At 38.4% G+C, this 26,411-nt stretch overlaps 1 protein-coding gene across 2 annotated transcripts in view; it reads right to left on the bottom strand.

Annotated features, from left to right (window-relative positions):
* The window catches only part of mtcl2 (microtubule crosslinking factor 2), a 79,136-nt gene that overhangs the window by 16,071 nt on the left and 36,654 nt on the right, over window positions 1-26,411 (bottom strand). The window contains exons 5-12 of one of the 2 annotated variants that reach the window (XM_011476824.4): window positions 13,186-13,254; window positions 8,706-8,873; window positions 8,268-8,421; window positions 6,646-7,210; window positions 6,174-6,474; window positions 5,810-6,037; window positions 3,536-3,670; window positions 250-372 (exon numbers count right to left, since the gene is read on the bottom strand). In XM_011476824.4, the coding sequence (XP_011475126.1) occupies window positions 250-372; window positions 3,536-3,670; window positions 5,810-6,037; window positions 6,174-6,474; window positions 6,646-7,210; window positions 8,268-8,421; window positions 8,706-8,873; window positions 13,186-13,254 (1,743 nt within the window). The remainder of the gene's footprint in view (window positions 1-249; window positions 373-3,535; window positions 3,671-5,809; window positions 6,038-6,173; window positions 6,475-6,645; window positions 7,211-8,267; window positions 8,422-8,705; window positions 8,874-13,185; window positions 13,255-26,411) is intronic. The other variant, XM_020704474.3, reaches the window with a different exon arrangement.

The raw sequence follows: 26,411 nt of genomic DNA, 5'->3' as shown, positions 1-26,411 counted from the left end.
AAACACATACTTTTCTTTTATTTTGCTTATCAGAATCATATCCATGTTTGTTTACTTTGAGGATTTTTTAATTTATAAGAATTATATCAGGCCAATTTCAACTTGGTCTTCAAACACAGAGAGAAATTTCCATTTTGTTTTTGTTAAATTACACAAAAAACAAGTATTTCTTTAACTAAAACTGAGCTGAACTAATTTTTACGTACATTTCTGTAAAAGCTAAGTGTTTCGTGTTTGTTTTAATCTCACCTTTGAGAGTTTTAGAGCAATTTCTTTGTGATCTTTTATATCCTTCTCTAGCTTCTCTCGAGTCCCAGAACTGGACTCCTCAGCTTCAGACAGCTCGTCCGGGACGTCACCAGACTGGACCAGCTACGGACACAAGTCAAAAGACACAAGACAAAGGGAATCAAAAACAAAAATAGGAAAAAAATAGACAATATATAGATAAAAAATAAAGGAAAAGTGGTTGAAAAACAGTTGGTTTAAAATGGGAAAAGTCAAAAAATGACAGAAATGTCGGAAAGAAAAGGTTTTTTACAACAAAGTGATGAAGGGAGAAACAGATAAAAGTTGGTTTGTAGTTTTGCCTAGCGACCTTTTAAGACCACAGTAAGTTCACACCGCAAACTCACCCTTCTTCCCCCACGGCTCATTTGGCTGCTGAGTGAGTGGGAGCCATCGACCCAACACTTTACCATTAATGACCTTTTTTACCCTCCACTGGGCTCAGTGTCTGCTCTCCATCACCCTCCACCGGGAGCGCCACCCAGCCTCTAGTGTCAACCATAAAGAATGCCTCTGTTCCCACAGGAGCTCATGGAAAATGAGCTTCAGCCCTTAGAAACAAAATCTACACACATTTTAGTTTAAAATAAGTAAAAGGCTCTAATGGGAATTTTCTGAATTTCATGCTTCTTAAAAGTGAATAAGTTGTCATTATGAGAATTTTTTTTAAAATCAGAAACTGAAGCAAATGAAAGAAAAGCTCAATAGAAAACATCAATAGAGAACCTCGAAGGTCATTAGTAATTAATATAAGCCATTTACTCACTAAAAAACAAAAAAGCAAACACTTTTTTACATTTTTGTGCATTTTGGGTAGACCTTTTTTTATAATTTACATCATGAATTTCATGCAAAGAGGCTGTGTTTGGAAATTGAACATGGTCTGAAGGTTAAACACAGTTTCCTGACCTTATTAGTTTCCTTATTATGACTTTGCAGCAATTTCCAGCAGCTGCAGTTCTGTTTAGAGTAAACAGACAAGCTATAGAACAACTTGTAATAAAATAAAGTTAAAGGAATACAGTGATCCCTTGCTATAACACGGTTTGCTTTTCACGGTTTCGCTACTTCACGGATTTGCATCGTGCATTGTGTTCTGCATTCTGATTGGCTAAAAAGTCACTCAGCTTCTTCTCTACCTGTGCGTCAATAACGTTGCAGTTTAATATGTACACGTACGTAAAACAGCTTGCCAAATTTACATTATGTACATGCAAATTCTCTTGATGTTGGCATGTCGGTGTATAAGGATGTTTTTGGGAAGAAGAAAAAAGAGCGACACCAACTGCCGATCACTATGTTCTTCTTCCCCCGAACAAACACACCTGCAGCTGCACCGCGGGCTGCAAAAGAAGAAAACACTGCAGAGTAAAGTCAGGATGCAGCGGCTCAGTCTGGACTTAGAGCAGTTAAATACACCCGAGTCACTATTTGTCCCACTGTACTTTTTTTAATCATTATTTTATAATGACAATTCTCCGGGTCGCGGTGGGCGGGGCTAATCTCCGCGATTTGAAGCCTTCTGTTCACATTGATGATTAAAATTATTATTTGACAGTACAGTACAGAAGTTATTTGTTGAAAAAAACGTTTCTAAGGTACTTTTATTGGTGAAACAAATGCTTGAGCCTGTAAAATGGTTTGTTCTGTCTTTTCAATGTATAATAGAGTATTTAATTGGATAATAATTGTTAAAAGATATAGAGGTTTCTACTTCACGGTTTTTGCCTATCACAGGTTCTTTCTGGAACGTAACCCCCACGAAAAACAAGGGTTTACTGTATATGTGCTCTGTATTAACACTGTTTAGACTGAAGGAATGGAAAATGACTTCATTGTAATGAGTAATAGAAGTTATACACATAAAAAAAATAAACAAATGTTCAGAAAGCTATATGTTGGTGTTTCTCCTGATTAATAAGACTTTTATGTTTAAACATTTGTATCAATGTTGTGTTTTTGATGCTATTTTTCTACAGCGAGCTCACAATTTTCATGCAAATATGCAGCAGGGTTCACGAAGCTGGAACAGTTTCACTTCAAAAGACAAAACAAAAGCCTGTAGTGCATCTGTACGTTTAAAATTACAAGTTTTTGTTTTAGTCACAACCTCAAGAACTTGACCAATTAGAAGAGACCTTACCTTAAAAAAAAAAAGAAGAGACCTGACTAACTGCTTTTCAAATTTTATTTAACTACTTTTTAAAATCGATCCAATAGAATGATAGTCAAACTGACACAAAATAAAAGTGGTAGTCATCTGGCTTTCATACCGATTTACCATGTAAAAGGGATTCCAGTCTTTGGGACAGGGAGTTTTTCTATGCATTATCAGCCGTGTATGAATTTATGTGACTTTTTCTGTAGTCTTTTTCTTAGTTCAGTGTTAGAAAAAATGGTTACGGTAAATGTGTTTGAAAAGACCCTGGAATATAAGGAGGTATTTTTAACAATCATGTCATAAAAATTCAGGCGCATTAGTAGCTCTAATAAAAAACAGCCCGAGACTGCCAATGTCTTCCTCAGATAGAAAAACAAAATTCAGAATAAGTTTTTTATTCCACATCATTAAAAAAGACAACTACAGTAATGAACATAAACGAAAAGAAGTTGCCAACAACCACCGTCATTTATTTGCAGTGAAACCAGACTGTTGAAAAAAGAAAATCAACCAACTGTCAAAAATGCAGTTGTGTGCGGTTTGCCACACTTCATCTTTCAGTCACATTTGTGTTTCTTTTTTTTATGTTGGCGCAATGATGGTATGGGGTTTTATTTGTGGCTTTTGTTTAGATTTGATAAGACTATTCTGACAACTACAGCAAGAAGTTCACAAAAGAAGGCCTACCAATGCAGAAGGAAAGCATTTGATGACATATTATGAAGTTCATCTCTGAAAAAAAGGATTTTTAGCTAAATGGAATTTTGCCTTTGGCAGCTGCAGTTTAGTTTTTTGCTGTTGTTTATCACCAGACATGCAGTAAGTTATGGTGCTGAACTAACACAACGTTGTTTCCAAGCAAAAAATATGACATCCTTTTTGAGCCTAAAATGGTTTCTAAGGAGAAAAATTGGGATTGTGTGAATGCATGAAGGCATTTTTTCGGAACAGCTCAAAACAAAGAAGAAACATTCAGAGCTGCTCTAGTATCAGAGGGGGTTGCTGTTAGCTACAGGAAGGACAGAAACACAAGCCAGCTCTCCAGCAGCAGTTTGTAGATGCCGTGTTGGTAATGACTGAACTCACCACAGCAAGATCCGTCTCCCTCTCTTCCAGTTCCGTCTGGCTGCTTTCCTGATTCTCTGACTTTTTGACAGATCGGCTGCTCTCCTCAACTTCATCTCCCACGTCTGGCTCTGACTGGTCCCTATAATCAGGCTGCTGCATGCATGCATGGGCAAGTTAATGAGAAAAAAACAAACAAACAAACATAAAAAATCACAGAAGAGATGGAGAAGAAGACATTAATGGACAAAACGCAAAATAAACAGAAAACGATAAGACAAACGATACAACCAAAATTAATGTCCGTTCATGTAACAACATAGAGAAAGGCAAAAATAAAAAGGTAACTTATGGGTCTCACATGACAAAGAAAAGGATGAAGAGGAAGAAGAGCTTGGTCAGAGAGCAAAAAGAGAGGGTGGAGAAAAAAAAGATGAGAAGGATGGAGGGTAGAATGAACGGCTGAAGAAAGATGAGAAGAGGAGTGCAAGCATTGATAATATGCAGTAGAAAAAACAGAAACAGGGAGGAGAGAAATTACAAAAAAAGAGAAGGAGTAAGGCAGTTAGGATGAACAGCAGGAGCCAAAGGAGCAATGAAGCAACAAGGTGGGAAAGAAGCAGGAGGAATGAGTGACAAAAGAAAGAAAAGATTGTGACATTTAACAAAAAGGTCCAGAGAGAGGCAATGCAGTATAGAAAAAAAGGGAATGAGGATGCATTAAAAAGGGGAAGAGGAACATTTGACAAGTCAGGTGCAGAAATTGATGCGTTATGGTGCCCATGCAGAGGGGAAGAAGGGAGGACGAAAAGAAAAAAGAGACCGCAGGGCTGTTGGAAAGACTAAACATTATAGTCCATCAGTGTCAACTACATCTTTGTGCAATTAGTGAAAATAGTTTCATCTCATTTCTTTTGTTCGGGCAGTACATCAAATTGAAAGGTCTTCAGTTTCCAAAAACAATAAATAATCCTATAATAAAATCAGTAGTTCTTCAAATTCACAGAATAAATTAACAGAATATACAAATCGGTTTTATTGATCTATTTTCAAAAGTAAACCTATGGCGGTCCATAGTAAAAAATATATTTAATCCACACTGAGTTAGTTGCACTTTTATATTATTAGGTTTACAGTGAATTGAATCTAATACAAACAATCAACTGTTTATGAAATGATTTTCTAAAATGAAATAAAAAATCATTGACAATCATCCACAACCCACAAACTTCCCAGGGAAGTATTCCACATGGAAAATCTTGATTTATGAAACATGTCTGAAGGGCTTTCTGAAATATTAATTTCAGAAAGAAAAAAATAATAATTTTGTATTTTTCTGAAACGTCTTCTCTAAAACAACCTTTGCTTTATCATGTGGACAAAAACAAGCGGTAAGAGATGAACTTTCTCTCTGAACTAATCCTTTATTCAACCCATCGGAATAGGCAGGTCAATGGCCTTCGAAGTGTGCATTATCACTTTTTAACGCACTTCGCGGAAGCAACAGTCGTCCATGAGGCTTCCACGGCGTGCGTTAAAAAGTATTATATACATTTCCTCGGCCATTAACTCTTACATATTTACCCAGATTAGCTTTGTACTTGTCGGTTATTAAAAACTAACTCTCCAGGGTCAGCAATGTTATTTTACTTTTATTTTTTTGCTTTCTTTAAGGTCCAAGCAAGACAAGAATGAAGACATTTGAAAAAACTGGAAGGATGTGAAGGATTTGTTATATTCTTGTTCTGTCGTGTGCATGAGGATGAGGGCAGAGTACCTCAAAGTCACCAATCAGTCAATTTGGGAGTGTTTTGGAGAAAAGCTGCACACACAGACTCCATACAAGAAGCACCCAGCTGGGATTTAACCCCCCCCCCCCCCCCCCCCCCCGGGGTTTCATATAGTTTTCAACTCAAGCTTGAATGTTTCTGATGCGTTCATTCACTTATAACTGGTATATTTTAGGTTTTCATCAGTTAAACTGACATGATTTTACATTAATTTGGAATTTTATCAGCCCAGAGGAGGGATGTTAAGGTAAAAGATGAGGGAATCTCTTTGTTAAAGATGTGAAATTGCTGGTGAAAGTTTTATTTTTGTCAATACGTGCTTTATAGTGTGAAAAAACAGAAACAGTTGGAAAGTTTCCAAAATCTCAGCCAAACTAAAGCTTATGCAAGAAAAGTGAGAACCAAGGGTGTGAGGGGAAAAAATGATACAAAATGAACCAAAAAATAAAACCAGAAAAAAAAGTGATATAAGGTGAGAAAGAGGAGTGTGATTCTTGTGTGGTACCTTATCCTCTGCTCGGTTATCTTGTACCTCCCCAGAACAGGGCACAGGGGGGTGGGGCGAGGATGGAGGGTATGCTCCTTCCATCTGAGGATCCCTCATATCTGACGTGGGTCTGCTCTGGCTTTCGACCTGCTCCACAAATGCTTGAAGCTGGCTTTGCAGGGCCTGAAGCCTGCTGGTCAGAGCTCCAACCAGAGGGCGGTCTGCCAGGTCCGATAGTTCTGCAATCTAGAAAAAGAAGAAAGAAATGGCTGTTGTGGGGGAGGATCCAGATCTTATAAAACACAAACTACATGAGTGCTGTGAAATATTTCAGTGTTTTTATTTTGCTTTCGTGGAAGAAAAAACCAAGCCGGACTTATACCTGGCTTGGAGGCTGGGGTTTCTCCAGGTCACATGGCTCTGCTGCCTCATTGCTGCAGACCTTGCGATAAATGGAAGGTGAGGATGAGAGGCAGTTGGACTCAGGGGAAGTCAGAAGCTGTATAGCGGTGGAAACCAAGCGAGCCTGATCCCTCATGGCCAACAGGGCATTGTGGTTCTTCTGGCTCAGGTAACCAGGGAACTGAGACGTCGCGTCAGCGTTGTCCTCCATCCTTCTTTTCTGCTCTTCAATCTCAATGGTGTCTTTTTCCCCTCCTACAGGCTCTTTGCGTAGTGATGGACTGATGGAAAAACACCGATCTTTTATGTTAAAGAGCATTTAAACATCTAAAAAGTCGTTAGGAGCCACTTTTTAAAAGTAAAAATACAATTGTTTTTTGATGGCCAGGGGCCTTACCATATGTTGCCATAGCAACAGATCAAGCTTACCGGAAAAAAGTAAAAACATTTACCTAGACGGGAGACACTCAGCTGAGTCTCCAGCTTCTGCATCGGTCTCCAGAGCCAGTCTCAGTGAGGAAGAGCATGAAGAAGAAGGACCGTGGTAAGATGCCAGATCGAAGCGCTGCAGGTTGGACAGAAGCACACGGTTCTCATACTGCAGCTTCTTCACTTTCCCACTCAGTTCTCCAATTTGAAGTCTGGCTAATCGGAGGTCCTCCTCATGTGTCGGGGTTTCAGTGCTGATGAGCACAGCTCCTTCCTGAATCGAGTGCACAGGGCTGTCGAGCAGCCCGTCCGTCAGTGACATCAGCGAACCGGAGGTCAGGGAGCCCGCCGTCGGTGGGAGCTCAGATTTGTAGCGATTTATTTCATTCATCAAGAGCTTGTTCTGCTCCTCCATCTCCATCAGGGACCTCCTCAGAAGCTCGGCCTCTTCCTCCACAAACTGGAGGTGTCTCTGGAGCTCCATGACGTTTTCCGATGAAGCACCTCCTCCAAGCACCATGGCGCCTGCAACCAGACCAAGCCCAGACGCCAGGCCTCCACCGGCTCCAGTAAGTTCATGAAGCCCATCTGTGTAAAGAAGAGCAAACAATTACAAAAATATTTCCTGTCAGAAACAAAGATCCAGAACAAAATAAAATATTTGACTAAAGGTTTATGACAAAATGATTACAGAAATATAAAAAACAAATCAAAGAAAACAGCCGGCAACTCTGGCTATAATTCAAAATCAGTCATTTTCCAAATCTTAGGCACTGACCATTCAGGCAGTGATTCCCAACCTTTTCAGGCCACAGATGAGTTTAATGTTAGGCAGATGTTTCACCGACCAGTATGTAGGAATGTGAATGAATCACAATTTATGAATTAAATTGTGATTTAGATTTTACCTGAACCCATAACTGAAAAAGTGAAACCTAATAAATCAGTGGCCAATTTCAGACTTGTTCGGCTTTTGAGGGGCGACATCTAAAGAAAATAAATACGGTACATAAGAGTTTAAGAAAAAACGGTCTCTGAAACTAGTATTTTCTAAATATCATAATAAACTCGAATCCTACTTTTGAACAACTTTATTAGCAGCATTCTCGTATCTTTAGACAGTAATTGCGGAATATTCTGCATTTTTATGATGGTCTGTGGGAATAACTGTCACAATAAATCAAAATTTGGAGAAAAGAGAGATTTTTGTCTATTAAATGCAGCTTTCTTTTATTTTGAAGTCTGAGGCTCTTCCTTCGTTTTCTCACTGGTTCTCTTCTGTGAAAATACATTTCTCTAATACGTTAGTTTTTATTAACTTTGCTAGTTTTGGGGTTTCAATTTAGCGGGCGGTGCAGCCGCTTTAATAAGGTGGAAGAGGCATTTTCAACATGTGACAGAACGACTTGACGTGTCAAAAATGAGTCAGATGTGATGTAGAGAATCAAGGAATTTTCCACGATAAAACTTCCTTCAGATAACAAGTAGAAATGGAAAAAATGTAGGTCGCTCAGTACCAACTGTTCCATAGACCGGTATCAGAGTAAAGCCCAGGGGTTGGGGACCACTGCTCTAAGGGTTAAAAGATGCTTTTCACTTTGAAGTCCCATCTTCTATCTCAAAGTGATGGGCGGATGAGAGTTACCTTGTGGCCCCTTCATGTCCTCCATCTCAGCTCGGAGGCCTCTGTTCTCCACCTCCAGCTCCACAATGCGGCGACTCAAGAGGTTAGCCTCTTCCTCCACCAGCTTCAGATGCAATCTGACCTCAGCCTCACGGGTGTGGGGGGAGTCAGCAACCTGCAGGTGTTAAGTAAAAGGAGGGGTTGAATTGACTTAACCTCCACTGTGTTTAATGCACTGTTTGCACTCCACCGTGGAGCAGTTTTCAGCCAGTAAATGGCACTTTTATGAAGGTAATCAAGACTTAAATGTTGTAAAAGAAGTGCCAAGGTGTCATAAAAATGGTTTGATGGCTTCCTCCCATGATCTTCCGTCCTACTCATCCCCTCAAATGTTAGATTCTTTGAGTTTTCAGCGTAAGACTGCCGTGCAGTTAACAGTAAAGTCATTGGATCCCTCACCTCCTCCACAGTTAGCGAGGCATTGATGTCTCCGTACAGCGACCTGTACTTGGCAAGCTCCTCCTTCATGGCCTCGCTGTCTTTTACCAGCTTGGTCAGTTTCTTACACATCAGAGCAGATTCCTCTTTGGCAAAGTGGAGCTGACACTTCAGGTCCGAGCTGTCCTCCTGGGACAGAAAGAAACGAAAGAAAAGGTGAGGTGACAAACGGGACACAAATGTTTTTGACCCACAGACGCTGTACAACACACACAAAGATGCCACAGAGCCATGTCATTCATCCAAAAACAGGTAGTGCTGGTTAACGTTGTACCTCCAGAACATAAATATTCATTCATGTGTCAAAAATGTATTTGCTGCTTGTGTTTCAAAAACCTGAAACTGTAAAAACGATAGCAACATTCAGGTGTAGGACTAGTTTATCTGATCTTAGCTTTGAAAACACAAACATGAGAAGTTTTATATTGGTTCAAATTTCAAATAAATCCTCATTTTTATGTTTACACACTTTACCTATGCTTAGAGGAAACGTTACTGGAGTCAAATTCTTTGTATATTCACTCATACTTGGGCGATAAATCTGTTTCTGAAACTCACAGGTTTAGTGGAGTATGTTTTGTGTTTTACCATTATGACTAACCACAGAAAATCCTGACTTCCTTGTAACTTGAACGCCAATAACTTACCTCTGAATCACACTTCTGCATGATACATTTGGCCTGTTTATTCACAGATGGCAAGATTTAAATACGTTAGAAAGATACCGATAAAGGTTTTTAGAAGAAATTAGTTTACAAAGTGTTCAAAATTTAAGAAACTAGAAATTATTTAGATTTGCAAAGTTCATAACTTCAGGTTTTTAATATTTTTAATTCAAAATAATTTTAAAATGGCTTTTTCCCTTACCAGTCAGTGTTGTAACTGCCTCTAACAAACTAATCAGCTTTGATTTAGATGTTTTATGTTTCTGTTTGGAAAAAGGAAACCTAATTCATAAAGTCTCATATTACTATTTTTCCAACGTATAAAAGGAGTAGGAGAAGGAGGAAATGGAAAAAAACAATGACAGATGCTGACACGCTGCATCCGAAAGGTCAGTGTCTGGTAGTAAAATAAACAATGAGACACACAAATGAGGGAAGTCAGCCTGACCTGGGATAGAGGTTCATCCCAGATAGAGAACAAACACAACAGAATAGACACAGAGAAGGATGATCATTGATCATTGTCCACCAGTTGGATACAGCAAAAGTAAAGGAACTTCATTCGTATTTCAAAATACTCTAAATGACCTTTTACGTCAACATTTTCAGGCATGTAAATGGTTTAGTTACCTTTAAAGACCCACTTTGATCATCTTTTGAGATATTTTCAAAGTGCTCCCAGTGGTCTTTTAATTATAATGATGCTGTTTTTAGCCAAAATCGTGTCGTTTTCAAGGACATAGTTTCTGCAGAGCAGCAGTAGTTCATTATAAATTCACCTTGTGGATGGAACTGTTGCGCAGCGGCCTGCCCAGTATATTCAACTAATAAAAACTTGTCAAACTTTTTGTCTGCTTCTGATTCCAACAATTTGAATTAAAGAAATGCTCAAAAATACAATTTTGAGCCAAATGTTCTTAATCCATACACAGAATATTACCATTAATGTTAAAAACAAGAGAAACACCATTTTCATCTAAATGGGTTTTTAAATGTTACAAATTAATGCTGTATTTCTGTAGATGATACTGCAAAGATTTAAAATCTTATCATCTCTGAGAAGGTCAATTTAAAGTGTTGAGGCTTTTAGTTAAGTGTCTCACATTATTTGATTGTTATACGGGAAAAGCAACAAGTATTGCAAATAAAGAAGAAAAAAATATTTTGGACAAAGTAATATTTGTTCTCATATGTACTACCTATAATTTCAAAGTAGCAGAGTAAAGAAGAAAAAGCGAGGCAGAGGATGATCATTATTCAGGAAGGAGATTGATGATCTGACATCATCCCTGAGAAAAAAAAAAACAAATTCCAATGTTTTAGTTTCTCGGTCAGACACAATGCCCAGGTTGAGATAAAACTGCTTTTTACTGCATGCTATTTAGAATGACCCTACATTAAATAAACAGGTAATTAGAGAGCTCTTTTAAACTAACTATGACTTCTGTTTTTCGAATGATGAGGTCAAAGTTGTGCTGTGTTTGTTCTGGACAGATCTGAAGCACGGAGCAGACAGACGGACGACTTCCAAACCAGTTGTTAGTGGTTTGCCTCAGACGTCATCTATCAGCAGGAAAGAACATTTTCTAACTCACTCAGAACAAAGATGTTTCTGCAAATCCCTGAGGAAAATAGAGGTCACTCGCTTATTGCCATGGAAATATATACAGAAGCACTAAAATAAGTAAATAAAACCAGCAATGGGAAGACGGTAAACCTTCATGGGACAGATCTACATTTGCACTGATAAGCGTCAGGACAAATCTGAGAATGTAAAATGGTTTAAATTAAAATAGTGCATACTTAATGCAACTAGTTACGTTTTTAAATGGTAATTAAACAGCATCCAAAAACAAGAATGGTACTTAATTGCTAAAAATACAAATGTTATTCATACCTTGTACTTTTTGCTGTTTTTTTAGATAGTGGGGTAACATGGATCTACTGAGAAGAATGCACCCAGTAGCCATGTTAAACTGGGCTAGAGCTGCTGCTGAAGTTGACCTGAGAAGACCGTATGCGCTCATTCCTCAGCTGTGTTTCGTTTACGCCCTCTGGAGCCTTTCCAACACTAAACGAGGTGAGGGCCGCTGCCTTTACAGCCGTTTATGGTATGCGGTTTGGGGGTGGAGGATATTCAGCAGAGGATGGCAGTGAAAAGAACTTCTTTCCCTGTAAACTCTGTTTCTTTAAATGTATTTAATTATTTGACAGGGACATTGGACAATAAAAAGCATCTCTGCAAACGCACCAGTTAGCCAAAAGGCTATTTTAGTTCCTGCAGAGGTGGGATTTGTCTCCATCAAAACAAACTGAATAGAACAACAATAATGCAATGAAAATATAACTGAGCAATAGAAATATATAACATTGTTAAGGGGTAAAAACTTAATGTAAATATAAAGGAACAGTAATGATTGCTAAACATTGTGAATGTATAAAACGCAAAGTAAACCAAAAAGCAGTAAAGATAGAAACACTAATGAAGCCATTGATTTAAAGCATTTATGGACATTGATTAGAGAAGGTCCTATGCATTATGCATGGTACCATGTCTGATGCATCATGAGCCAGTTCTCAAGATGTTTTTGAAACAAACGTTGTCAGTCCTCTGATGATTTGAGGAACAGAGTTCTGTCCCTTTGCAGTTTTTACAGAAAAACCTCTTTGACCAAAGACATAGTACCCTGAGCTAGTTCTTATGTTTATAAACTGATTAAAGGGAGCAGATGAGTACTTGATGCTTTAGTATTGGATATTTCTATAAAATGGGACAATGATGATATCTCAGTATTTCTTTTTCCAGTACTTTGGTTGTTTGTAAAATGACTTATCTGTCTTATCATTTGCTGTCGACCAGGTTGTAACACAATATGTTATGTGTGACAAGATCATGGTCTGCATAAACATTTCAGTTTGCTGATGAGCCACTCTGCTGGGTTTTGATCTGCATCTACGCACTTCTGTTTTCTGTGAAACCTCACTTAAATAGACTCCTGCTGAACTGTTAGACAGGGACGAATCTGAATTTGGTTGACAGTACATCACAAGACACATTGGAGCAGACATGAAGATTGAAATGGCTTCAACAAAGCCTCAGATTGGAACGTTTATCACTTCAAACAAGCATCTAAGAGATCAAATAAAGGCCACAGGAAGACGGTTAGAGATAAAGGATAAAGTTATCTGCATTTTAATTGACCTCCACAAGAAGGAGACAGCTCAAAGTCGGCACTGAGTGTTCTGACAGACGATAACTGATAAACAAATCATTTTAAAGTTCTTGTTTACTCTAGTAAAACTAACGAATCAATGATTGTTTTATAATTTCTTAGTTAAAAACAATTACTTAGATGTGTACGATTTGACTTCAGTCCATCTCTTGAACAAACTGCTGACATTTTTTGTGACTGCTGACATTTTCTACAGACTAGCCCGGTTTCCAGACACATCTATTTTTCTTATCAGCAGTACTGTTCTGTTTTTGCAGCCGACTCAATAAGTGCAACTTTTCCACCTCAGAAGATTCTATTTCATTTCCGGAGAGGTGAGAAGAGAGTGGATGTTAAGATTTGTCATTAACATTTCACATTTCCTCTCAGCAGCATCTACAGATGTAGTCATGAAGTAATGGAAGCTCTAACATTCTAGGCAGGAACGAGCATTCCCCTCCTCTCATAGTGCTCCATCAGTCGGTGCTTCTCCATATAAAAGAGTCCACTGTTGCTATTGATCTTTTCAGGGGAGCACCCAGAAGTGTGAACATGTTTTATTACCTGTGGCGCCGGCTTCTTGTCAGGCTTGTTGTTGGGTCGTGCTCCTCTTTTTTTCTGGGAGTTCTGCAACTTAAGCAAAAAGACAATTTCCTTTAAGAGATGCAACATTGACTTATACATAAAACAGAGACAGAGGATCCAGAAAAGTTTTTTTTTCCTTTTTTAATTTTTTTGTACACATTTTAAATTGATAAAATTCTAAATGTTTAGATCTTTTCCTTATTTTTTTCATTTACAATATGAGGATTGTGTTAAAGGAAAACCGTTCTGCCTGGAAACAGCAGAAGAAACATTATTACAAGAAGACTTTGGGAAGAAATATGCTTATGTGAACTGATTGGACAAAAAAGGAATTCCCGTATAACCATTTCATCCTTTTCCTAAGAGATTTTAAAATAACCCATAATGTTAGCTTTTTTCCTCAGGGGTTCCTGACACAAACAAAAATCCAAAAAGTATAACTTGATTCAGACTCACAAGTAAAAACTACAGATTATGAACTAAATTATGTAAACTATGTAAAGAAATAAGCAAAATAGAGGTGGTTTTATAAAGACTTGCTTAACACAACTCATTTTAAAGCAATTTATCAAACTGTTTTTGTTCAGTGTGTCATGTTTTCTATGTATAAGTTCAAATATGTCTACCGGTACTTATGATTAAGTGTAATTTTAATGGCTTTATTTACATGTGTATGTATAATTGAGATGTATCTTTCTTAGTTATTTTTTAATTTTCCAATCAAGTCACAAATGATTGTCCAAATTTTGATATATCCATGTAAAGCAACATATGTCTTTTGTTTGTCTTCTTGGTATATTTTTATTTTTTTATCGCTTGAAATAAACCAATTCCAGATCCAACGGATTTCTAGCACTTGCCTCACTTAAAAAAAAACATCTTCTTGGGTCAAATAACAGACGGAAAAGATGATACTTCATTCGGGCAGATTTTCAAATATTTTTCTGATTTGAAACTCTAAAAAGTGATTAAACATTGGTTTTCTTGCTTAAAGCAGGTACAGTTCATCAAGTAACCACTTGGCAGCTCATGTATAGATTTTGATTCTTATAAGATTTCTGCAGTAAAAATAACTTGAGACATCTTTACTGCTTTGTAGTGATTTTCATCTTAAGTTAAGTTTGTTCTTTTACTATTTTTAGCCTACTTCTTTTTGCAATGAAAACATTTACAAGATGCCCAAAAGGTGTTTTCATTTATCTAACTACTATCCTAGGGTTAGAGTTTATACTTGCTCATTACTTGTACAACTGTGGTTTCCATAGAAGTGTTGAAACTTTTTGTGGTTCTCCTCCCAAAATCAGCTTTATAATGTCTCTAAAGAGCATTACCACATTATTTACTTTTTTCAAACACCTACTAACAAAAATGTAAGTAAATATCCTAAGCTGTGATTTCATAGGATTTAAAAAAAGCCAAGTTTTTTGGATGGATATCTTTAAAAGTTTTGAAGTAGAAAAGTACGCTCAACAAATACAGAGAATATTCTTGTGATTGAGGCATCAAACTGTACAGAATTTACAGAAATTAGACAGATGAGCAGCATTACAAACAATTTTTTTTCTGTATCTATAGTCTTAAATGTTCACATAATTTGTCATACATGTAAATCGTGGTTTCCTGAGTGTCTTTGAGGCAAATTCTTAAGATTCTCCGGTAATCAAATCAGCGGGAGATACTTCTTATGTGGAACACATCGACTTCCCCTTGGGCTGATCATGCATGCCATCGCTATGGTGATGTGAATCATTTTTATGGTGGTTTAAAATCATGACAGTATCATTTATGACAGAAAAGGCACAAAGTAAAAGATGACAAATGCACACACAAGTGCGCACACATGCACTAAAATGTCCTTTTCAGCTCATCCAAGTATCTGCTCAGTGAATCTGACTCTCATAAATCATCATTCCATATCTTTAAAACACACACACACCCACATACTGCAAGGGAAGTAAGCTTATCTCCCTGAGTCCGTTTCCATGGAGACAGGCTCCTCTCTGTCAACATAAACTAACAACAAAAGAAAAACCAGCAAAATGGGTAGTTAGAAAATATTAGGCCAAGACACTGCAATTTTATTAGAAAAATAAAGAGTTTTTGGCTTAATGACACTCAACAAACTTCCTACTGTTTTTTTTTAAACACCTGCACAACAAAAACAAGATCAGGCAAAATGATGTCACTTCCACGATCAGAGCAACATAAACACGAGGGTTTTATTGCTTCTTCATTTCATATTTCTGTTTTCTCTGTTCATCTCTGACTGGTCCTTCCCTTCATCCCTCCATCTCCCCCCTCTCTCACTCTGCTTCCCCTCCAGCTCATCCCCTCATCGCTTTAATTGGGACACTTTGTGACCTTCTCATTTTTCTTCTCACGCTGTCCTGCTCTCAAACCTTTCCGTCTCCACAGGAGCACTTTCATTCCAGTCTATCAGGGTGCAAAATGGTCTATCAGTGACGCCAAACTCACTGATCAATAAGACAGCCCGATAATGGAGCCACTGATTGTGGCTTCGCTCATGTCAGAACTATCCGTTTGAAAGGGAAGCTGCATTCAGTACTTCTCTGTAAAAGAAAAATGTGGCTGACGAAGCACTTCAGAAAGCCAGGAGAGCTGTTATTTTCCACATTCCCATTAAAAGTATATAGGACATTTTTCTTTATAAATGGTTTGTTTGACAGAGCTTCTCACGTGGAAGTAAAGAATCCCTTTCCACAAGTTCTCTGCACACCCAAACTAAAAGTGTTCTTTAAAATGTTCATTATTTATAAGTTAAAGCCCCCCCTCTGTGACCAGGGAAATGCTCTCATGTTTCAGAGCTCGCAGGTCTACGCTTACACTGCAGGTAAGATAAGCCTCTCATGCCATCTGATAACATATTAAACAGCTTCTGTCTGCCCTTTTTCTTTATGTTCCAGCAGCTGCAGGGCTTTGCTTCTCATTTATCTCCCAGGGTGCCCTGAAAATGTGCCACAGCAGGAGAGCAGATTCAGCCGGTTTTTAATTCATTTGTACAGAAATTTGATTTTTCCAAAAAAGTCCATCACAGAAAGGAGAAGAGGAAGAGGTGGTCATGAAGAAAAACAAAGTAGAATAAGAGACAAGTTGTCATTTCTCTGTCACGGATGAGGAATCGCACCATTGTGTAAAACTGTCCTCCTCCAGCCAGCCGTGACACAAGAGGGCTGCAGACTAGAGCAGGGCTCCGGTCAAACGCATGAGAAGAAAATCCCAGGGAACCATGGGAAAATGAAGAGAACCGAGATGAATGTTGATGAGATTACAAAAGAAGAAGAAAACAAAAGATAAGGTAGAAGCCATGGCTGGTAAAGATATAACACAGCTGACTGGGACTAACAAGGACAACAAACCATGAAATCAATGATGTAACAAGAGTAACATTAACAAAATACAACCTCCACTTCCAGTAAAGAGAGAATGGCAGCTCATAACACAGACAAATGACCCAAAGCTGCAAAACTGAGATGTGCATGGTTTAGAAACATAAAAGAACACAAGTCAGGTTACACCCTTCAAAATGATGTAGTACCTGCAGACAAGAGGAACATTAATCAGATTTGTTCTCTTTGTTCATGAAAGACCTTCCACCAAAACACCGATTATGCTGTAACAGAGGGACAGCTGGAGATCTTTAAAGTTTTATACTTCCAGTTTTATTTCTATTTAGCAATATATGTCCATTTATAAACGTTGCATTGCTATTATCAAATCAGAACCAGAATTAACTATATTGTCATTGTCAGCACAATGAAAATTATGATGCTCTCCAGGTATTTTAAAGAATATATAACATTCAGGATTGGAAATAAAGACAGATTGTAAAAATAAAATGTAAAATATAAAAAAATCTCAGTCAAAATATGTACATCATTGCACCAAATATTACACATGAATAATTCATGTTTATTTATATGGATCTTAACATGACCACAATGCTGCAGATTACAAATTCAAAACAACAACTAAAAGGTAACAATTGAAAACAAAAATAGTAATATTTAAAATAAGTGACATGGAGCATTTACTAGGCCATTTGGAGATGCAAAAGGAATGGCTGGGATAAATAATCCGTTGTCTTGGTTGACCTTTTTATCAGGTGAATAAAGCTGAAAATTTTCAGATTGATTTATTTTTTATTAAAAAATGTATTCAAAAAATATTTAAAATTTTAATTTATTTTTCGATATGATATTAGATTTTCTCCTGGCTGTGAAACCGATAACAATCTCTGCATGGCATTGCTTTGAACATCATCAGGTTGTTTAGGTTATAGAAAAAACACAAACCACAGCAACCAAAAGCACGCTAGATAATTTTATTATCCACTTTAAACACCCACTCTGTTAATTGCATTTTGGATGTTTTTAACATGTATGTGGCTTTTTTCTGATATAAAAATAGAGAAATAAAATAGCTTAAAACTGCATTTCTGAGTATTTCTTTTTTGTTAATCAGGAGCACATGCTGAAAAGAGCTTATTCGTTTTGTAGAAAATATACTGGGAGGGTCACAAGCCCCGTGCCCCACTCCATTCTGATGCATCCACATGCAAACAAATAGATCCATGTACATTGTTTTCCTTGTCCCAGCTGGCATCTGGCTCTAAACTGTACGGCTGGATTGCTCCGATTTGAATTTAATTTAAGTTAGCGATGTGAGGGGCTGTAAGCTAGAGGGGGTTCATATAAACAAGGGGATGATGGGAAGTCAGGACAGCACTAACGGTCCTGCACACAACTAAGCGGCAAACTTCTATTGAACTACTGCCACTCTGCAGAAACTATGTCCTAGAAAATGACTTTTTATTTTTATTTAGTCCAAATACAGCATCATTATAAAATAAAGAAACACTTTTCTAATCAAAAGATGATTGAGCCATTTTTTGGAAAATTGATTGCACCAAAGAGAAATGGAGGAATGACAGAAAAGAAAATGTATCAAAGCAGACAAAAATATTCTTCCAACATAATGTTAAAGACAAAGGAGGTCACCATTCAAAGTTGAATCCCCCTCCCCTTTTTTTTCTTTAAACAAAATGATTTTGTAATGGTATTTATCATACTCTGTTGATATATATCTTGTATTTTCTTGTGAAGCTAAGCTGCTCTCATCGGTTATTTGCAGGCAGCATAAGTAGCTCAGTGCAGAAGAGGAGATGAAAGTAACACCAGTGTTTTCCCCTGTCTGCTCTGCTCATTACCACTCATTCACACTCTCTCTATCTCTCTGCAGAACCACTCACACATCCGCACACATTTTGGAAAAACATTATTACACGCTGCTTATGCCCAAGCAGGAAATAAGCAGCCAATCTGCTGTCACCCCTGCGAGCTTTAGGCCACTTTGTGCTGCGGTGTCGTCCCCGAGCTCCAACAAATGAAATAAATCTGAGTTTTCTCCCCCTATTAAATTTTAAAATAAATTAGGCTAGGTCTTCTCTGTTTTTAAATTGGATATTTGGTCATTTTCTTTTGTATCTGCTTTCATAACATTGCGGATGTGAGGGATGGGGAAAAGCCACACTGCAATAAAAAAGATGCAAAAGAAAACAGCAGTGCAGTTTTGCACAACAGATCGTTAAAAAAAGGAAATAATACATTGAAAAACGTGACATAAATGAACCATAATAATTGTTAATAGATGTAACATACATTTGCATTCTTTTCAAGTGTAAAATTAGAGTTGGCTTAAAACTAAAATAACCAAAGGATAGTCCTTTGCTTTTCTGTTGAGTCGACATGAAAGTGGGTGAAGCTGGGGGCACCAAAAGAAAAAAAAATCTCTGAGGTCCACTGGGTTCAACTGAAGCTGTATAGGATAAAATTGAAATGCAGAACTTTGGTCCCAACAGCTCTATTCCAATTAAACATTTTGACTCTGAGTTTCCTCTGCACTTTTGTTGCCTCTAGCTCAGGTCTGTCAGTGAATACCAATGAAAAAAAAACTGCTCATGTGTTCACAAGTCCTTCCATTGGATCAGTTTGAACCCAGTTCTCTTTACAAACGTATTAAGATATTAGAGTGCAGGATTCTGGCCTTAATATAAATGGGCAAATAGGCAAAACATCACATCTGGCTGTTGCTAGAACACATCCAGTCAAGCACTCAGGTTTAGACAGTCAATACGTGCATTTGGTGCAATTCCAACAGGTCATATATGGAAAAAAAATGAGGAGGTACAGAGAAATATACTAGTTGTTCGTTTATTTTATACAGTTTGACATTGGAGGTAGCATGGTAGTTTAGTGGTTAGTACTTTTGTCTCGAATCCCAGCTGGGTCATTTCTGTATAATGTTCCCACTGTCCATGTGTGGGTTTGCTCCCACAGTCCAAAAACACGTTTTGTGGTGGATTGGCGACTCTAAATTTTCTTTAAGTGTGAAGGTGTAATTGTGTGACCCTGCAACGGACATCCAGCCTGTCCAGGGTGTTCTCCACCTTCACCCCACATCAGCTGGGATAGGCTCCAGCAACTTTACGACCCCAAAAGGTATTAAGTTGGTTCTAAAAATGTATGGGTGGATGAATGGTTTTACATTGGAGTGAAAGGAAACTGATCTGCTAGTGTGAACAGCAAATTCTGAGTTACGTGTTTTGACAGTCAAAAGCCATTACTTGATGAACTGACTTTGTTCTGTTTACTTAATATCTTTTAAACTCACTTCAACATGGAGTTATAAGTGTTGCCGTTGGTGACAGAAAGTCTCTGTTTTTTATTAATCTTTAAAATTCTTCCCAAGCAGGTGATTTTCTTTTGCCCCATAGAAAGATTTCAGCTTCTTATGAAAGCAGACTAAAAATCAAGAATCTGATTTCCCTTTTTTACTTCCAATAACTATTTGTTTTGATGTTGAATTAAAAAATGTTAAAAAATTCCAATATTCCCACCTCATCTTTATGTAAAAGCCAAATGTGAGAGTGATAAAGTGAAACCCCCGCATTACTTATGCCACAAATGTGGAGGAGGATCAGATGTGCTGACCAAAACCAATCTGTTTGTCTGCTGTCTCGGTTGTCTGTGAGATAAGGCTGCAGCCAGAATGCACCCTGAAGGAGAATAGAAAGCAGGTGCTCGCCCAACCGGACACGCACACCACAAACTGCTTCACACCTATTTTACTGCAGTACTTGATATTTCATTGATTCAGACACAGTAATGCATCACAGATCACTGTTTACCACAAAAAAATCATTATAAAAAGATCTATTATTCATGATCATGCGGGCTGCAGACACCAATTACATTTTAGTTATTATTCTAGATGTTTTGGTGTTTTTACCATGATGCTTTGGCATTTTTCTGATGTTGGAGATCATATATTACGAAAATTAAGCTCAAAATTGCACTTCTGAGTTTTTCTGTATTAAAATTGTTGTGAATCAGGAGCAGATGACAAAAGGCCATTTGAAAAACAGCTTATTTGTGATGTTAAAAATACAATGGGTGGGCCACTAGCTCCACTTGTAAATGACAAGATCCATGGACGTCTTTGCTTTCCTCGTTTGAACTGGCACTTGGCTCAAAACTGTACGGCTGAATAACTTCAATATCGCTCGCTGTTTTTGTTGCACCACTAATATTATGCCACGGTTGTGAGAGACTTGCTGCTGCTTAAGAAGAGTTTATCTTCCTGACATAGGTACAACACAGTCTGCTGAAATAGTTTCATGGCTGCACGAAATTTTCCTTTTGCTTCTCCTGAGATAAATCTTCAAGCCCAGTCCTGCTGCTAATCAATCTGCTGCTATTCTAATGAAAAGACAACCCAGTTGTGTATTAGGCAAAAATTTTGCAACAAATCAAATCATTGCATACACAAATCCCACTAATCCAGCCCTGCAATGTGCACACTGCAGCAGCACTTGACATTTTTCTGGTTATTTTATGCAAGTTTTTTTTTCATTCTACAGTTCTCATTACCTTCAGTTGTCCCCATGATATGTGCCAGGCAAACAAATGATGTAACGATACAGTGATTCAATTCACATCCTTCTGTGTGGGTGTGTCATGTCAGTAAAGCCAACAGTCAATGCCCCATTAGCATCCCATTAGCATAGCATTAACCCAGTAACAAAGAGCCACAAAAACCAACAGGGAATGGAGATGATCACCAACAGCAGGTGGATTTGTGAAGCTGACCTAAGGTATTCTCACCTGTGTAGTATCGCTCTGCAAAGACTATCACTAAAACATGCAGGGAGGAGAGAAGAAAATGGAAAGCAGCTTCATTTCAGAAAGAGGAAAGATGGAGGGGAGGCAGTCTGGGGGGTGTCTTTGTTGGCAGAACCGGTGCTCACTTCCAGCCGTTCTCTGAAAAAGAGCTTGTGTGGAAGCTGCCAATAAGTGTGTTTCCAGACTGCATTTAATAAGGCAGTGTGTTAGTGGGTGACCTTGAGCAAATGAGCAGTCTTCAAGCACAACAACACCCTCTTGTATCGATTAGAGTTTTTCACACATTTTGTTTGTAGAATGTTTTGCTGCAGTGTGGGTGTGCACAGTCATCTGTGGGTGTATGTGTGCACCGATGTGAAATGTTTTTAAGAGTCTGGCATCCCTGGAAGCTGAGCATAGCCATGTCTGCAAAGAAAAAAAAAAAAATTGGAGGATGATGCTGCTTTTGTGCGTTCGTAGCAGTTATCGAATCTGAAGCACCTCACCTCCCTCCTTCAGCCACTCCCTTTGTCCTCTGCCTCCTTCAGCTCCTAAATTTTCTCTTAAAAGCCAGTCGAATTCAGTTTAGAAAGCACCTCCTGTCTAGACATCTGAGCATTCTGGTTCGGCTTTTGTAAATGGAATAATGAGGATTTCAGCCTGTGTGCTGTTGTATGTGTAAGAAAAAAAATGTAGAAATCACTGGAAAAATGTTCATTTTTTTTCTGTCTTTTGTTTCAGCAAGCCTTCACTCTGGAATTCCTGAAATGTTGAGGAGTGTGTTGTTTGGTTGTAAAACTGCTGCATCGTCACAAAACAAAGTGATGAGTGCCACATGGCGAGAAAGACAGACTTCTGGAAAAAATAACGAGGTTAGAATCGAGCTTTAAAAGTGATTCATAAATGTATGAAGCTATTGCTGCTTTTGTTCTCAGTAACATAACCAGCAAGCAGAGAATCCATTTAGACCCCCCCCCCCCCCTTTCACAATAAATGCTTCAGCAACTCCAGGCCACTATGTTGCCGTGACAACAGCGTTTTTTGCGTCCTGTCGCCAGTGCGCCTCCGTTGGCGGCACATTACAGACAGGGGCAGGAAAAGGAGGAGAGGAGATATAAACAAAAAAGGGGGAGGGAAGTGGAAATATACCGAGATGGAAAGGAGCGGGTGAGACGGAAAAAAGTGAGAAGGACGGGAGGGCTTGGATCAAAGACAAAGAAAGCAGGAAGAGCTCTTTGTTTGTTTTTGTTTAGCCAACTCCATGGCGCTCAGACAGGAGGGTGAAAGCATTAGCTGCTTCCTCTGAGCGCAATCAGGTGAACTCAAACCCTGTCGACAAACACCAACAGACCGTTGAGTTAAATAATCAGCACAGGTCTGTAAACTGTTGCCATCAGGAACAGAGGGCTAACAGAATAAAACTAAAAATGTTTTGAAGCGGTTTAAAGCTTTTAAGGAATCGAGGAGTTCCTGTCTTCACTGCCACAGTCCTCCCTCTTTTTCCACACAGAAAAACAGAAAAACCTAAACTGTTCGCGTTTGAAGACAATAATGGAGAAGTGCTCCTGAGTGAAAGGCAATGTGGGAAATCCTTTTGCAGACTCTTCTGCCCCGCAGGGTTGAGAATCACTACCAAATTCATTTGATTTGACTTAAGAGTTCACTGTTTGATTTGATTTCCGATTCATCAAGATTCCATAAAATATTGATTTAACTGTCAATGTTGTCATTCTGAAACCGATTTGTTTGGTTAGAAAAATAAAGGTTTCACATAACAGGTGATTTAAACAGAATAAATGAAACTTTCATCAATAGAACGGTGGATTGCAAGAGTAGAACTCAACAGAGAAAAAAGGAATGCTTTAAAGTCTTCTATCGATCTATCGTAGAAGTGTTCCCCAGTGGTCTTTTAATCGTGGTTATGTCATTTTTAGCCAATAAAAAAGAAAACCTGGGTTGTTTTCTGCAGAGCGGCAGTAGTTCATCAGAAATTCGCCTCTGAGTTGTGGGGAGGATTGTTGGAACCCTGCCCTGTTGCTGAGAGATCACCCATTTGAGTGGATACATCAGAATGGAGTGGAGCAGGGAGCTTGTGGCCCATCCAGAGTATTTTCTATGTCACAAACAAGCTCTTTATCAGACCGCTTTTTTTGTCTGCTTTTGCTTCCCAACTTGTATAAAAAAATATTCAAAATCACAATTTTGAGCTTCATTTTCTTCAATCTCCATCAGGAGAAAAATGCCACAAGAACATGTTAAAAACGCCAAAAACATGATTCTCATTGGAGTAACTCTCAAGAATAGAGAATTAACTTAATGAAATTGTATCATATTCCCTGAGTAAAAAACCTATTCATTTTGATGACTTCTTTTAACTGAATTCTAATCCTACTCTCATTAGTCACAGATCTTGATTTGAAAGGGCACAAAAACGAAAAATAAACATTCCGACATGACAGGTTGTGGTGCCACATGTGTGTGAGACTTAAGCAAACTTCAAATCAAATGTTGCATTACTGTGTTACCAATTTGCTGTTGTTTAGAAAGAAAAAACAACCCCAATTCCCACGTGTTTTCATTGATAACTATTTTAGTTTAACTGTGTTCAACTGTTTCAGCTCAAAGAAGAGACAGAGAAAGATTTGATGTTTGGTGTTCTCTGTGGAGTTTAGTGATGGTTGGAGAAACTAGATGAATGTTTGATGGAGTTTATGACCACCTAAAAGACTATTTCCGTGCTTTCATATGGTTTGGATGACACACTTTATTCAACACCATTAATCTCGTTCGGAAGTGATGGGGTTTTGAAATAATTTTCATAGAAAAACCGTCATCGAAGTAGGAAAAAAATAGAGGAAAGGTCAAATAGTTGAAAATTACATAGCAATGAATTTAAAGCGGTGATATCCAATTTTTTGGCTGGGCCTTTGTCTCGATAAGGAGTAATAATATAAATGTGTTTTTTTTTCTGTCGTGTCAGCAGAAGATGGAGTAGAAATGCTTAAGCTGATTAAAAGACAAAGTTTATATAAAAATGCAGTTAAAAGCAGACTAACAGCCTTGAGTGTTTGCCACGTTATAATGCTAACAAAGAGTTAAACATCTCCTCTTCATCATCTAACTTTTCTCAAAAGCTGCCAACAGTTCTCCTCCTAGACTCAAAGAGGGAAAACCATATGTGCGTGAAAACACAACAGAACACAAATGCACACAAGCTTCCAGTTTGACAGTGGATGTCCCGAATTAAAATTAAAAAAAGACACCCAGTCAGCTTCTATAAATAGAGGGCATCATGTGCAGTTCGCACGTCGCCAGAAGCCCCTCTGTCAAACTGAGGCATGAACGCTGTTTGACAGCAAGCAGATCCAACCTGAAGCCTCCTAACTGCTGCGTTTAAAAATGTCTCCGCTGCATCAGCGAGAAAAACGGCGGGAGCATTTTCTAAATTATCCCGAATAATGATAAATCATGTAATAAAATGGTTACAGTATAACGGGGTGGAATTATATAAGTTCGCTTCCTTCCACTCCCTTTCAAGCAGTATTTATTAAAATGTCTAATTATCCTCAGTTTGATAGGTCATTGAATATGAATGTATAACCGATGATTGTTTTGTTTTTGTGTATTATTCTTATTTGATTGCTTGAAATAAACCATTTCAAATCAATTTCAAATATTAACACACTTTTTGACAGAGCGCTGAGTCCCTTTTGTTTTCCTCATCTTCTACTTTACAACTCTTGTGCCAAAGGACTGTTCAGGATGTGTTTTTCGAACTAGAACATTTAAAAAACGATACCATGAGTTAAAAAAGTATCTTATTTTTGGCTGAGACTCACAGAACAGACACATGAATTTAATAATGTATGCCCCTGAACCGGGAGGTGCTTTAGACACTCACACAAACACATGCAGATGACCTCCAAACGGACTGTAGCCTTTTGATGAGTGTGATTCACAAGTTCTCCAAACATATTCACAAACTGTGCGTGACAGACAGTGATGGGGAGGATGTGTGACACCCTGCCTGGGATGTGTGTGTTCTGATATATTTAGCCGGCATCAGCTGAATCGCTGATAGACTCGCTGTGATGTAAGATGGTTCTGTGTGAGCACATCATACTAGAGCAGAATAATAATTCCATGAGGATTATTTCTCCACGGTGTGCCTTATGAGTGAAGCCTGCTGTGCTTTGAATAATTTTGGCCTGTTTGATGTCCCGCACTCCAGAACAAAGCCCGGCTCTGATGAACATGACAGGGTCCTGGTGACCTTTAGCTGTATTTGACAGTTCAGATAAAACCCTGTTCACCACACACAGATGAAACAATGATAATGCAGTCTAAGCTTGATGCCCTCCTCAACCTGAAGTTCATGTTAAGACTTTTCCCACTCTTCGATTCCTAGATTTCCTACAATCTTCTTCCATTTGCTGTGACAAAAAAATTAGATTACAGACGACAGGCTGGTTGGCTTCAATCTCTTGGGATGAAGAGAAGGCATGATGCCGTCTCGACAGCCACAAAATCCGCACAAGAGAAATGATTTGGCTTTTTTTCAGGACCCTGCAGCATCAACAAGGTGTTTCCTCGTTATGTGTTTCCTGACACAGTCCTGAAGTCATTCTGCTGTTGTGCCAATAAACATCCCAACACTGTTCCTCCAATGAATTGGCATAGCTTTGCTTTTTAAAATCAATATTTTAGCATTCATTGTTTTTTTTATTGATATTTTTGCAATTCTCCCTCCTTTGGTTCTTTACCCATTTGTCTCTTTTCTACCTTTCTGGATTATTTTCCTCCTAAAAATCGTCACTGTACTGTGGTTAAGTGGTTAGCACTCTCGTCTTGCAGCAAGAAGGCCCCGTTTCAAGTCCAGCCAGAATCATTTTTGTCTGGAGTTTGCAGGTTCTCCTTCCTGTGGGCACTCCAGGTTCCTCCCCACAGTCCAAACCCATGCTGAAGTCGTAGTCACAACTGCCCTTACAGGTGGATACGGGCTGTCGGAGAGCAAAAAATGGGGCA

This window comes from Oryzias latipes, chromosome 7, assembly GCF_053564925.1.
Source record: "Oryzias latipes strain Hd-rR chromosome 7, Olatipes_Hd-rR_3.1".
NCBI lineage: Eukaryota > Metazoa > Chordata > Actinopteri > Beloniformes > Adrianichthyidae > Oryzias > Oryzias latipes.
The sequence above is the reverse complement of the archived record's forward strand: the minus strand, read 5'-3'. Positions and strand labels throughout refer to the sequence as shown.